Here is a 15827-nt window from a genome sequence, read left to right on the forward strand (position 1 = left end):
CTTATTGATAAGGACACTTTTAAGAAAGTACAGGAAGATTTGTTAGCTCATCGCGACCTGGGGGTGGTCTCCATAGATATAATGAATCTGTGATGCTACAACCTTTAAGGAATTCAAAAGCAGAAACTTGGATTTTTTATATGAAGTTTGTCAATGGAACTATTTTGTAAACCCCCATTCTTGTTCTCACGAACGTTTTAAATGCTTGCATCTGACGTTTGAACAAGAATGCAAAACCATGTCCGTGTGTCTGTAAATACAGGAAAATCAGAGTAATAATTTGAATTGAATAATCCATATTTTTTTTCTAAAATTTGTGAGCTCTGTTATTTTCTTAATTTGAACAATATTTGAAACATTCAAACATAACCCTTTTGGTGTACAGAGGAGAGTTATTTGATGAAACAAACATCTTTCGGTCAAAAAACCATTGACATTAGTTCATTCATTGAAAGCGCCGGAATTCAAGTATATTCTGTGTGTACCAATCAAGACATCTTTTAGCCCTTCAGATGTTGCTCTTTGAACTTTGAGCATCTTTGAGCACCGCTAAGACATTTCGTGGCCTCAATTATTCCACTTTTTCAGTGATTTATTTATCTACTCCGTAACTCAGTAGTCTTAAGATGCAGGTCTGTGCATCGTTCAACAAAAGCCGAAAGCCACAAAAAAATAGAACACCCAGAGCATATCATTTGTTACACAACACTTAAGTCACTAAAGACATTTCTCACTCAATTCCGAAACCATTATTCAACCGACAAAATCCGGAAGAAGATAACATTTTATTCTCGGAATTTCTAGGACGGATATATATTTCGACTAGCATGAGGGCAAATTAAAAATGCAGATTTCACACAAACGATTCGACTGTAGCATGAGAGCAAATTAAAAATATGGATCTCACACAATTGCAATTTAATAGTTTATACTTAAAAAAGACAATAACCCCCACCCTTCCTTTGTCAATCACTTCCACGAATAAGGGGATCTGAAGAGTTCCGTATTATGTGCACATGGCGATCACAGCGAAGCCTCGAGTGTTACTGAGATGTGATGTAGATGGTAAGATTGTGACCTCTTGCCATCAAAATTGTAACACAGGTGCATTCCCTCTTGTCTTTGGTCGGAGATAAGCATGATAAATACACGTCAGTTCTCTCGCGTGTCAAGCATACTTTGCGAGCACCTCCGAAGATTAACACAAAACACAAAAAATGGTCGGCTTTCTTCGACTGTTTCGTGTTAATCGCAGAGGAGAGAGAGAGAGAGAGAGAGAGAGAGAGAGAGAGAGAGAGAGAGAGAGAGAGAGAGAGAGAGAGAGAGAGAGAGTCCACATATTTACCATTCCAAGGACATTTTGATTTGTTTTAGTGGTTTAAAAGTATGTAGGTCTTAATTAATACAGAGTTAATGTGAGTGGTGTACCATTCTCCTGCTTCCTATGAGTAAAAAAACCGTGATTTATATATACACGTAAACATTATTTGCATGATAGATGTTCCTTTATAAAAGACACGACATACTAGTGACCTCATTTTATCATTAAGAAATAAATAAATGCCTTTATCTCAGTAAAATTTTAACGAAAAAACCTTTAACATTGGAACCGTGTAGTTTTGTAAGATTTGATCATTAAAATTTTTCATACATAATTACATGAAAGCATTGCTTTGATTGAAAACAATGGTATTGAATAAATATAATTCGGTAAATAGACCAACTTCCGTTCATGTATCTCCTTCAAGAATGAATATGCCTACGACATTAAGGTATAATACTACACTGGTCAGTGAAAGCGAGGAATGTGGAATAAATGTGTATTTCCCTCAGTTTCCTCTTTTTTTACCCGGGATCATTAGAGTCTCTTCTGCTTGTGGATAACGACTCGTTTATTGGCTTTTTACGGCAAATAAAACCTCTTTGATAAGGAAACCGTTTGTCGAAAAAGCCATCATTTGATCCGTAAATATACCCCCAGTTTCCGAAAATCTCTTCCCAAGGTCAATCCATGTAAAAGGGCATTTCAAGAGGAAAATCAACACGGGAAACTATTAGAGAGGGAAAACAAATTCGTTCGTTAACGAAAAGTGAAATGGAATGAAATGATTTTTCCGAAGCTATTTGTTTTCATTGTCAGTGAATATGTTCTATTTGCATAAACTTGGGAATTAAGGTGGTTGAACACTATGTGATATCTAAATGCCCGTATGTGATACTCTTACGCGCGCAAAACGCACTTTCATAAACCTGTCCAGGAATCAAGTGATTAGGAGCGAGGTTCGCATCTTGTGACGTCATCGGAACACGTTTTGCATGATAAACAGAAATCGACCATCAGACGAGCATTGTATTTCGAACCTCTTTAAGAAACAATTGAAAATTCGTGTTGTTTCAAACCGTTCCTCCATCTCTCGACATTGACATTTCACGGTTTTGTAAAGTGCACAACTATTAAAATGTTAGTATAATATACAATACATATGCACTAGACAAATAAATGATATTTCTAAATTGATATACATTTTTGGGGGGAATAGTAATGATTGCATAATTTTGAGAGAGAGAGAGAGAGAGAGAGAGAGAGAGAGAGGGGGGGGGGGGAGAGAGAGAAGGGGGGTTAACAGAAAATTTAAAGACAAACAAAAAAAAATAATAGCACAAGTTTTGAAAAATACATTTGTAGTGAACACTTGCATATTATACATAGTGAGTAATAATGCCCACCCCACACCCACGAGATAATGATTCTGCCAATACGTACTAAATATCAAGGAAGTTTTGAAAATTACAAACCACTTTCAGATCCACAGAAATAAAACATCAATGGTGTCAATGATGTCTGGATCAGTTATTCTGAGGGAACCTAACAAGTCGGATAAAGACTTCTCCGACACACATCTTGATGTTATGGGAATTGGCAGAATCAGAATCTATCAAAAGATTTTATGGCTTTGTCAGAGATCGTGAAGTTGTCTTAACGATGGAATAAAATCTGAGGATGTACATTCTGAAAGAGCATATGGTGTTCAGTTGAAAGGGGCTGTAGAACAATGCGCGCTTTTACCCCCACCCCACCCATCCTTTTAATTCCAGCAACAATCTAAGACACGAATCAAAGTACTGCACAATTAGTGCTGATATGTTTGATTTCTTTATGCTTTCCTATCTGCATAGAAATAATTACTTCTACAATTAGTGCAGAGGCCACGAGTTTACACGAAACAAGCTAATTAAATTAATTTTGTATAATCATCGCTGGCGTTTGGTTGGAAATAGATGCTTTTAGTTCTATAGTGTTTATGTTAAAATTGTGGATGCAAAATTCTAGTTGACTCCCTTTTAGCAATTCTAAAATACGTTTGTGCCTTACAACTCTTTTTCGAGGCACAGATAAAAATCTTTCATAATTTTTTTCTTGGAAAATTTATCCTGACATCTTTAAAGTTCTTCTACATACATTACAAAATCAAAAAAAAATCAAATATCAATGAGGGGAAATATTTCAAAATGTCTCTTATTTTTGGATTTTCAACGAGTCTGCGAGACATTTACTTTAACATGCCGATGCTGTTTAAAGCATAACGGACGTTTTTATAGCACCAATATGCCCCTGTTCACAGCATGTTTGTCCCATCAGGATAAAATATAGCCCAACATCTGTCAATGGATCACTACTGCGAAATTTCGTAATATTTTTTTTATTTAAAAAACAAATCCAACACAAAATAAATTTTCAGAGAAGATTACACTGCATTTAAATTCTTCCAAATACATATGCTTGCGGTATGTTTTAAGACATGATAAGATGATATTTAGATTTTTACGATATAGTAGTGTATATATCTGAATGATTTTGATATCATTTAAATTTAAAGGTATACCGAGTGGAATGGATTCTCTATGCACCCATCAGTCTATAACAAGCTAGGGATGAGGTACAGCTATTTTCATGCATTCCAAAAACTTCACCCCCACCCACCCTCTGTTGTTCTAATTCCTTCCTTCGCCAATTGTAACTTTATTATGGATACACTTGTACGTTGGTGATATGTCACCTCAACCTTCATTCATACTTACACAAAAGTGTTTCCTCTCTGCAGCAGTGCAGATGATATCGGACAATGTTTACTTGTGTTCCATTAAGTGGAGATTCTGATAGCAGCTAGAGTCTCTCACACAGGCACTGCTCTGTATGATAGTAGGCGGTTTGTGTGGAAGGAAGACTTAATTTTTTCTGTTTCAAATTGACGACGCACAGTAGACTGTACGAGATAAACATGGGTCTATAAAAGTCTTTGAGAGGAGTACAAATAAACACAATCGATTATGCTTTTAAAGAAAAGGCAAATGCTTTTACTTCCGTTTCCGGTTGCAGCGGAAGTCTCTGACCTCTTTTGGTCGGGAATCATTATGACGTTGCAGAATAAAAATATACAGGTTTTGATTGCAGAAATTTTTATTGCAAAATTTAAAAAAATTAAAATTACCACCCACACCCCTGAATTGAAAAAAAGACCCATAACATTGAACCGATTTCAGTGTGCAAATATTGCTGAATTTCCACCAATTGTACATTGTATACTTCTAATAGGTATTTTAACTTTCGAATCGACACTAACCTCTCCTCAGGTTGACATAGCGGGCCCGCTCTTAATATCGTTAATGAAAAATATCCAAAAAAGAAAATGTTACAGTACATACAAATCTTATATTCAATTTGATTAAAGGCATAAACATATTTCTCTATTTTCCAATCTAATTTTCATATTGAACTACAAAAATCTTTCAAAAAATTGATTGATTTTAAAATGTTGTTATATTTTATCTGCTGCATTATTTCATACCGCGCTTGGTGCCACACTAACTGCAAAGCGTCCATATTGCGCTCATTCATTTTATTATTCAGTTGAGTTAACCATAAATTGTAAACTATTTCAGTTCTACAAACCTACGGGGTGCCGCCTTTTTGAATAATTTCAGCTAGATAAACTTGTTATTTTCATAATTCAAACTCACCAAGGGTCGTTATCAAAGAATAAATGATAAAAGAAAAATTGTTCGTTTATTTTCATGCAGCGACATGAAAAATAAGCTTTGGCTTTTATTTGTATCAAGAACCCTGTTTTGCTACAATTAAAGTAAAGCATGCAGCCAGAGAACCCATATGTACTCTATCTGTGTACATTGGACATGTGCTCTGTTTACAAGTTCTCGCCGGTAGTTAAGTATTTGACCTCATCAACGAGAGTTCAGGCAGTTCAACAAAATTTCAGAAATAAACCCCTCTCGGGATTGAGCGGCACCTTTCAAAGACAAGGGTTTCTGATCTGCTCCACTCTACACATCACTTCGGAGCGGATTATAAACCCTTGATTTGGGAAGATGGTCAATCAATAGGGTGAATTCATCACATTCACCTTAACTTACAGGCAACGGTGGTTTTTTTTTTATCATTGACCTATATTCGTCTTACTGGTGTTATAGCTTCTTTGGTATATATACTTTCATTTCAAACACTGAAATCTGATTGGTTTTGACGCAGTTGATAATCCGTTCTATTACCCTCAGCATTGGAAACACACTTCGCAACGGAAAACAACGAATTTTTACATGCGCATAAATTATGCGCGTACGGTTCGCTGTAGAAATCACGTAATTTGTAGACTAAAGCAGTAAAGATTTCTCTAAAATAAAGACATGCATTATGATAAAATAAATAGTGCCTGTTTGGGAGGATAACAGTTGAAATTGACACCCCGAGAAAACCAGTGTCAACCGACGCAAGGCGGAAGTTGACAATGGTTTTCTCGGGGTGTCAATTTTAACTGTTACCCTCCCAAACAAGCACTTTTTATATAGTATGTGTCAAAAGCACAAAGTCTGCTACTTTTACCTTAAATTGGGGAAACCAGATTTGCAAAATATCCAAACTTGTAATTTTGTTTATCATATAATTAAGTTTGAATAATTACAAATGTGCTCTTTAATTTTACTTAAATAATTTTAAAGAACTAAATAATTATATAAAAATCCTGTTTTGTACCGATATTATCACATTATACTCACAGCATGTTTTAAGAGGATTGATAATTACCAAATATCATTGCTTCAAGGCCACTAAATAAGGTGTCTGGTCTTGTTAAATTATTTTCTAGAACTAATTATTCTTACTCACCAATTTATCTATTTATTACTTATTTATTTATTTATTATGTAAAGATTTGAAATAGAGGTTTTAGACAGAAAAACACTGACGCATATAAAGCAGTTACTCGGTAACATCATTGCAGATTGTTCTTTGAAGCCATTTTCTGATATATACATGTAGAAATATGTATATTACATGTGTAATATATTTTGATATAACCCCTTTATTCTTTATAGATCGTTTCATACACATGGGCGGATTTGGATATTTATAGAGGGAAACTGTGCAGATCTCATCTTGGATATCATGAAAATGTCCAGGATTTCAGACAATATTCCTGTGCCTGGTGTTTCCGTTTTGTGTTTCATCTTAAATACCGTCCACTTGTAAACTCCACCGGTCCTACGCCAGTGGTGGATATTTTTCACAATGGCGGAAGGGTACGTTTTGAATCCATGGACTTCCGGAATCAGAGCGTTAAGGCGGATGTGTGTGATGTGCTGACGTCAGACGAATGTCATCAGTGGACTTCCTGTTGCGAGTCCGCTGAACGCTGTTGCCAGAGACAACTGTCTGTAGAGAAGAAGGGGACTAATTCTTCTTGCGGAAGGGTCTGGGATGGATGGTTGTGCTGGGACGATGCAGAGCCGGGAACACGGAGTTATGGGTCATGTCCATTGTTTATGCCCTTTTTTACACCATCCCGTAAGTTTAGAAAAATGTGATTTTTTTCTCTCTCTAGCTTTTTTATGTAAGAGCTTGAAAATCGAGATTAGAACAAACAAAACATTTTGATAAGGAATAGTTCACATTTTGAGACGTCACATATTATTAAGACGAACTTTTCTTAAAGATGAAAATGAATTTAAGAAAAATACCATTTGATCAAAAATTTATCTAAAATGTCATTTTTCTATTCATCATGCAATTAGAATTTAGATTATGTAATGCATACCTATCCTCTGTATATCAATTAAATAAAGTTGGTTTTTCAGAAGATCTAAACTAATTTCGAACATGCACGCACTTTCGGTATGCCTTGCCTAGCAAAGTCTTCTTAACTCCGCGTTTTCCAATTTGAAAGAGTTATTTATCATATTTGATAGTTATAGTACCTTAACGTAAATTTTAAATACAATAAATACATGCTGTAACATATTTCAGAAACTTAAGATTGCACATCAAAATGTATGGAAGTAAATACATTATTAATAGTGCCAGGTTGCAGGTGCCCATAGAAATGCACAGAGAGTTGATGAATGTTATTAAATTTTATATCAACCCCCCCCCCCAAAAAAAAATGGCTTTCGTTTATACCCTTTTTACAATAAAACCAAAATATTATAATTATTATTATCACATTTTTGTGAGTCACGTTAACATAATACACCCCCAGTATGTATAAATATAATATATCTCAAGGTCTTCTTGCTGATGATCCAATGTTGAATGTATGCTCTTAGTTAGCAACAAAATAAGAAGGATATTTAATTAATCATAATAGAACATATCAATCAAAACACAAAGAATATGAACCTTCTATCAAATAAATAGTTTGTTTGAAATACTCAAGATTCTTTCATCTTTACGTCAAAGTAATTCCAAAGGGAGAACCGTGCAATGGAGGGAAATTGTGCGCTTCTAAACAGTGCGACGAAGAAAAATTGATTCAATTTAGGCAATTTCTCTTCTTTTTTTAAAAAGAAAAGCAATGTGCTCTTGTTGGAAAGGTGAATAATAGAAGTTTATGTGATATAGGTAACAATATACTGTCAGTGAAATAATATATAGATATGGATAGATATTTACTTTAACCCTTTGTTGTTGTAGGACAGGCTTTCCGGACATGTCAAACAAACGGAGAGTGGATTACACGGACAGATTATAACCCGTGTATTAAAAAAGAGGTATGTCTTATCTGTATCATACTGGTACGGTATAAGTTAGAGAATAAACGAAACAATAATTGTGTTAGAACTAATTATGACATTCTCTCTGAGAAAGAAAAAAAACTTAAGATACTTAATGCTGTTCCGCTGAAATTGCTTTCAATCATTATTTTGTTGTGTACATTTTGTTTTTGGTTTACAATTCATCTCTGCTTGTTTCTTTTGATTTCGGGTGAAAATTTAGTAGAATAAAAAAACTCTCCCTTTTGACTTTTATTTGCCGAAAAAATAATACAAAATTGAATTTAGAATAAGAAAAAGAAAGAAAGAAAACACGTAAGACGCAGTATGAGTTTGTGATTAATGTTTTTAAAAAAAGCACGAATCGAAATTTAAAGAAAAAATTGCTATTATGAAATTAATAATTTTGTAACTTTTTAAATCTGGCTAGGAACTTGAAACGACGCTTTTCATTGGTCTGGGCTGCAGCATCGCCAGTTTGGTTGCCCTGGTGCCAGCATTACTTATATTTCTCAAATACAGGTGAGGGAAAGATATGCTTAGATTGTCTATATGAAATTTAAAATAAATTTTGTTAGATATTAGATATCCTCTATATTTACTTTGTGCGACACTGAATAAAACAGGAACATTTAAACCTTAGAGAATAAACTCTTTTTAAAGGTTTTCAATAACCTAAGCTTACCTAAGCTGAAAGCTCAAGGGAGCTTTTCTGGTCAGCTTTTATCCGCCTATCTATCCATCTGTAAACTATTAACATTTTCAACTTCTTTACAAAAATCAATTGAGTCAATGTTAGTCAAACTTAGCACATAGCATCTTAGGAGAAGGTGATTCAAGTTTGTTAAAATGGAGGGACAAGCCCTCTTATAATAGAATATATTTAATAATTGTTGAAAAATTGATGGCATTTTAAAAAAACCCAACATTTTCTCCAAACCAAGATGGCAAGAGAAAATCTGAAACATGGGTGCAGGCATCCTCAGTTAGTTAAGATTCAAAATTTTTCAAAACCTGATTCCCGGGGGTAGGGCGAGGCTATTTTTTTTAAATATCTTTTCAAAATATTGTCCAGATCTTTTAACTGATTTGATCAGAGTTATGTCTGATGTTGCTCAGGTGAGCGATAAACAGTCGTACTAAAAGCATTTTTATTATTTCACAGAATTATCATTTGAGTATGATAACTCTGTCAATGGCCTGTCGGATGTTTAAATAGGCGGAAAATAATTAAATTCACAGCGATTTGGGAAATATAAATCTAAATCAATTTGAAATTTTGTAACGGTTAACCAATTTACAGAAGGATAACAGTGTATAATATTACGTCTAACAAAACATATTAATTCTTTAGTTGCAAAATTTGATGTGGGTGTAAAGAGGAATCTCAGGGTAGGATATACAAAGAAAAAGTCTTAATCCAAAGAAAGTTTTTGATATAAGTTACTAGGTGCACAGTGAGATATTGGCGTACACTGCTTTACCCCCCCCCCCCCAAAAAAAAATATTAATCCTTAGAAAATGTTGATGTGGGTGTTTAAAAAGATGCCAGTTAATATACTGTTAAGAGTAATGTTTTATCTATTGCAGATCGCTACGTAAGCAGCATCGAATTCGACTCCATATCAACCTGTTCTTGTCCTTTTTGTTGAAGGAGGTCATGGACATACTGTGGGACATGTTAGTGACCTATGACAAGGTCACCAGTACGACCGTGTTCGAAACCACTCTGATGCAAAATGGCGTAAGTCTTGATAAAAAAAAACCCCCAAAACAAAAGTAAACTATAAAATAACGTAAGTCTTTGGCAACAAACGACAAACTATAAAATGGCGTGTAAGTCTATTCAAACGCAACAAGTAACGAACTACTATATGGAAGGTTCTATGAAAAACTACTCTGATTTTGACGTACAAGTCTTAGACAATGATACAATCAATTTATAAATTAGGTCAAATGTACCCACATATATATGCAGTTATAACAATCGGATAATGAAAATAGTTCAGGTAAAGAAGGACAGGCAACCTAAGAGCAGTGGGGTCGGAAGCAAATTGAAAGTGGGGGGAGGGGGGGGGGGGGGGGCTAGACTAATCATCAGAAATCTTGAACAAGAAAAAAAACACCTAATTCCCAAAATGAGGAAAATCCTACTCCGGGAGGGGGGGGGGGGGGGGGGCTAGTATACCTATGACTCCAATTTTCAAATATTTCAATCTTTTAAAGAAAATTTAGAAACAGTTTTGTGTGCTGCGAGAAAAATGGGGGGGGGGGGGGGCTGAACCATCCCTGATGCTATGTTCCTAATGGTTAGGTCTAACTTTACAAAAACCTCCCCATTTACGACGCCTGTATATGTAATAGTTCTTATAAAACATACACACTTTTCATGGTGTCATTACTACATGTACATACGAGTTTCAGAACTAGAAGGACCGTCCGTCTGATGCGTTTGGTCGGATGTTTAAGAACGTGTAAAAAAATAGACGGAGAAGGTGTTAAACTTTATGTGTTGACATTATAACTGATTTTTATTTTACCAACTATATATGTTCTTCTTTCTCTCTTTTTTCGAGGTAAATCTTGTTATTAATGTTATATTTCCCTATTGGTATTGAAGTGATAAAAGTGTTTTATTTTTCCCATGATAATGCATTATTTATTTGTATAATAAAAACGTTCACGGTTAAATGTTTTGATTTTGCTTATAAACGTATCCGATTCATAGAAAAATTTAGTTCCAGCGAATTTCTTTGAAATTTTAGTCGGGAATATCATGTTTCTATTATTTCGCTACGACATTTTCAAAAAATAGGAGTCATTCTATTTTGATTTGAGTTGAAAAGTATACATTCTGCTAGGCGTTAATAGCAATTTAGATGTGAAATCTAGACTGACAAAGCAAAAATAGTTACGCTACAGACAATATAATCACGTATATATAAGGACGGAAGCAATCAGGATGTGAAAATATAGCGTATCAAACGTTGTTTGTCTGTTTTTTCTTTAGTTTTAAACCAATCGTTTGTAGGTCAATGTCATTCGCGGATCTAGAGGGAGTGGGGAGAAAATGTGGGGGGTGGTGGGGGGGGGGGGGTGGAGGAGTGGTGAGGGACGCCGAAAAATACCTTGGACCCACCCCCGGCAATTTTAAATATCCCTCGGATCCACCTCCCGGACTATATATGGTATGGGCCTAATATGGCCCCCTAAAAGGAATATCATTATTTTACTGTAATTCTTTGTTTTCTTTGTACAGATATATATGTGATGTTTTAACTTAATGTTCATTTTGATTAAAGTGCCCACAATTTAGAAATACGGCATTGTGAAGACAGCCTTTTCCCGCCATTTTTGCATTTTAGCATAAAAAAGCTTGTTTTCAACAAGTTTTTCTTTCAGGAAACATAGAGCGCATGCTTGAACCAACAAAATATTTTAATCAGAGATGTATCTAGCCAAGACTAATAAGTGACAAAAAATTTGTCCTGGTTCAAGCATGCGCTCTATATTTCCCATTCGTAAAAAGATGAGAAAAATGTCAATTTCGACTGATTTTGATTGAATTTTTGAAATAGCGTCACTTCTGACGTCATATACTGCAAGTCAGTGCAAATAAATCAAACAAATATGTGAAAAATATATTTTATATGAACTCTTCTAAATTATAACATAACATTTTATTGTAACCGAAACAATTTAAAAAATAGTGAATTATGGGGGCCAAATTTAACTCTTATCATATATAGTTCTTTGTTCTGGATCCACCCATAAATATGTACTATGAAATTATCAGATTTTTCTAGGACTGGTATTGAAAGTTATAATTACATGTGGATATTTTAAAAGCCCTTGATGAGGAACTGCTGTCCAGACATATATGTTTGCACAGCCTTAATATGTGATAAGTGATCGTGTATCCACAAATATTAATACATGATACGTAAAATGGCGAGAAGCACCCCTCACGGAATTAAAAATCTCGCTCTAATTTTCTGAGATTTGAGCATTATAAGAGATTAGTATAAAAGTTCCCTTTTCGCGATTTTATATTCTCGCGTTTTGATACGGTAACCAAGCACCGGGATCGCAGAATTGAGTACTCGCGTAAAATTACGAATCAACAGTAGCCTATTGAACCTCAGATTTTTTTTCGTTCGAATGGAAAACATTCTCGCATGATTTCCATGTAAAATGCTTCCAACTGAAAGTCAAGCGTGAAATGCAAAGAACCACTTGAAAATGCGACACGATTTTATGAAATCTTACAGAAAATAAATCAGAAAAATGTTACACATGTTTAAGATACAAGTCATTTAAATATACTTCTCACAAATTTTTTCTAATAAAATCTCATTTTTCCCATTTGAGCTATACTTTTAATATTTAACAGATTGACTGCACGTATTTTTGTCACCGCTGATTAATTGATTTATTAATAAGGTACTTATCAATGTATTACAGGTGGGCTGTAAGCTGCTGTCGTTCCTGAAGATCTACTTTAAGTGCTGTACTTACACCTGGATGTTCTGTGAGGGGTTCTACCTCCACCGTCTCATGTCCAACGCCTTCTCCCCGCCCCGGTCACTCAAGGTCATGTACGTGTTCGGCTGGGCCGCGCCCCTCCTGTCATCGACGCTGTACGGCATACTGAGGGGAATCTTGAACAACGAAAGGTAATCAACTCATTGTACAACATTTTGTGACCTGTTACGTTATGTTTAACAGGACTTATAGCATCGCTTTTTTGTAAGCAAGAAGGGAGCGTGGGGTGGGTGTGGCAGACCTACCCAAACATCTTGACAAAAAATAATATCATGATAACAAAAAGAAAATTTTATTTCAGTTGTTGGACATTTAGTTATGAACGCTTAGAATGGATCTTCGATGCACCAAATGTTCTTTTCTTATTTGTAAGTAGAATTCTCATAATATGATAGCTTTCATTTACGCAAAATGTTGTGAATATGCATTTATCAATTTACTTTCGTGTGTGGCAAGTAATCATAAATTGCAATCATATATTTATATATATATTTTAAGGGTTTCAGCAGGGGAAAAACTCCATAAATATTTTTGTTCATGTGAGACGGACAGTATTTAAATAAATAAATATCATGTTAGTTGCAACACTATTCATGAAATGCCATTATATCTTTAATATTCAAAGGTAAGACAAGATGAAAATGAAATGTAATTTTTTATTTTCATTTTGCAGTTAAATCTTGTATTTTTGTCCAACATTTTACGAATCCTCCTGACTCAGATGCAAACTCATCCCAACGAGCCAGGAAACTTCAGGTAAACAACAACAACATGAACAATGACTATATGACAACAACGATGACATCACAATAACATCTTCACAAAAACAACACAACAACAATTACACCACGATAACAACTACACAAAACAACAGAAGAAGACAGCAACAACTTCACAACAAAAATAACAAAACAACAGAAACAAATACATCACAATAACAACTAGACAAAAGCAACACAAGAACACAGCAAAAACATTAGCTTTCCACAACCAAAATATCAAAAAGAACACAACAACCTTTATATCAACAGTAACACAGCTACACAACAACACAACAAAAACAAAGGTTACACAGCAATGTTTAAACAAAAAACAACAACACAATACATGTTATTACAAAACAAAAGATACAAAACAACTACATAACAATTTCACAGCAACAGAAAAATTACAGGAAAACTTTACCACAAAACAATTCTAACACCAATGAGAAACACAACAATTTCATAATAACACAAGAACAAAAAAAACCCCACTTAACAACAACGGTATGCATTGTAACAACAGTTACTGTAGCAAATCAAAACTTACACAACAGCCATATAACAATAACAAAACTTACACAACAGCCATATAACAATAACAAAACTTACACAACAGCCATATAACAATAACAAAACTTACACAACAGCCATATAACAATAACAAAACTTACACAACAGCCATATAACAATAACAAAACTTACACAACAGCCATATAACAATTACAAAACTTCCACAACAGCCATATAACAACATATAACAATAACAAAACAATTACACTGCAACAACATTAATATAAATAATTTTAGTGTTTAAAAAAGCGATATTTTATAACATGATTCTTGTAATCATACAGCCAAAAAAAATTTTAAAAAGTTTGAGACTTTGTCTGTGTAATTGAAACAATTATATTGACAGTCGATCAGTTGATGTTAACAAAATGGCTGATGATTTTCAACGAAAAGGCAGGCCAAATTGCATGAAATCAGACTAAGTATGATAATTATTTATTGAACGTTTTGTTTATATTTCAGGCGAGCAGTGAAAGCTACATTTATCTTAATTCCTTTGTTCGGAATCCATCTGTTTTTTACACTGTACCGCATACCGATAAGTCAAGAGGGAGGCCATGAATACGAGAAAGTCTCGGTGATAATAAGCCATACTCAGGTAACACATTTTATTAGTTATACAACTTTATGTTCACCATTTAAAGTTTTACATTGTATTTTGATTAAGGAGGCTCAATAGTTAACAAATATCTCATCAGATCTACCATAGATTTTATATTCAGACCATACCTAATTTAGAAACTTCTTAACAATTCAGCATGATAAAAAAAAACTTCACTATATCTTTAAACAGAGCTATTCTCAAAGAGATAAATTTTAGATTAAAATGACAACAACAATCCAGCCCTCATAATAAAAAACCCAGAAATTCTAAAAAAAAAAATGCACATATTTTTAATCATGTATTTAGTTTGAGTGGTCAAACCGGAAGTTGGACAGATATAGTGTAACGTTTTTACATATGTAACAGAAGAATTTAATTTAGACATATTAAATATTCAATACATTAATATACATATGATTGTCTCTTTAATCAGAGGGTTAATATTGAGAACATTGAGCTTATTATTTCTTACTTGAATGCATGTCACGAAGTGTGCATGAATACATGACACTATTACCAAAATGAATCTTCTATCTGAGTTCGTGTCATGAGCTCCCTATAGTCATATTCGAGAAAATTCAATTAGGAAGATCAAAACTCATCTTCGGCGAAAAAAAAATAATGTAAAGACTTGTCGCTTCAAATGTCTTCAGACATTGCAAAATATGGTTTGTTATTTTTCCAAGTCTGAGCCATATATATATTACCATAGGTTGTAGCTTCGCTGCGTCAGACCAAAGGGAAACCAACCCCACCCCTTTTTTAAAATAATAACACCAATCAAGCAGATAAACTTTCAATTTGATCACAATATTAATCTAAAACTGTAACAAAAATACATGTAACACATAGTACTGCGACTGTTCATTTGATGAGGATGAATAGTGTTGAATTTGCAATACATGCAATAAAGGGCAACAACATTTGTAAAAGGGAATATTAACACTTGCACATGGATTTATGGGATTTAATTACGTAACCATCCCGTATTTATATCCCCATTAACATTCATAAACGATTCTTTATTTGTCAATTACCTAGATAACAAATTTTTGACGAATAAAATATTCATTTGTTTTTAATAGAAAAGAAGAATTATTGTTTGCCAAAACAGAGACTACAATTATAATGATAGGGATGAGTAGTCAGCTGTTTGATCAAGGAGTCAACATAATTGGTGTAAAAAATTGCAGTGTTCAGTAGGATTGGTACTTAATACTGGCAGATGATACAAATATTCAAAAATAAATTTTCAAATTTGATATTTAAACCAATTATATAAG

The 15827-nt window shown here is 34.0% G+C and overlaps 1 protein-coding gene across 7 annotated transcripts in view; it reads left to right on the plus strand.

Annotated features, from left to right (window-relative positions):
• Nucleotides 1–15827, plus strand: part of LOC105329080 (calcitonin gene-related peptide type 1 receptor-like) — a 33001-nt gene that overhangs the window by 14904 nt on the left and 2270 nt on the right. For all 7 annotated transcript variants that reach the window (XM_034452520.2, XM_034452526.2, XM_034452519.2 and 4 more), the window contains 8 exon segments: nt 6388–6856; nt 7982–8058; nt 8492–8583; nt 9652–9805; nt 12526–12737; nt 12908–12974; nt 13280–13362; nt 14403–14538. In XM_034452520.2, the coding sequence (XP_034308411.2) occupies nt 6388–6856; nt 7982–8058; nt 8492–8583; nt 9652–9805; nt 12526–12737; nt 12908–12974; nt 13280–13362; nt 14403–14538 (1290 nt within the window).

This window comes from Magallana gigas, chromosome 10 (assembly GCF_963853765.1).
Source record: "Magallana gigas chromosome 10, xbMagGiga1.1, whole genome shotgun sequence".
Taxonomy (NCBI): Eukaryota; Metazoa; Mollusca; class Bivalvia; order Ostreida; family Ostreidae; genus Magallana; species Magallana gigas.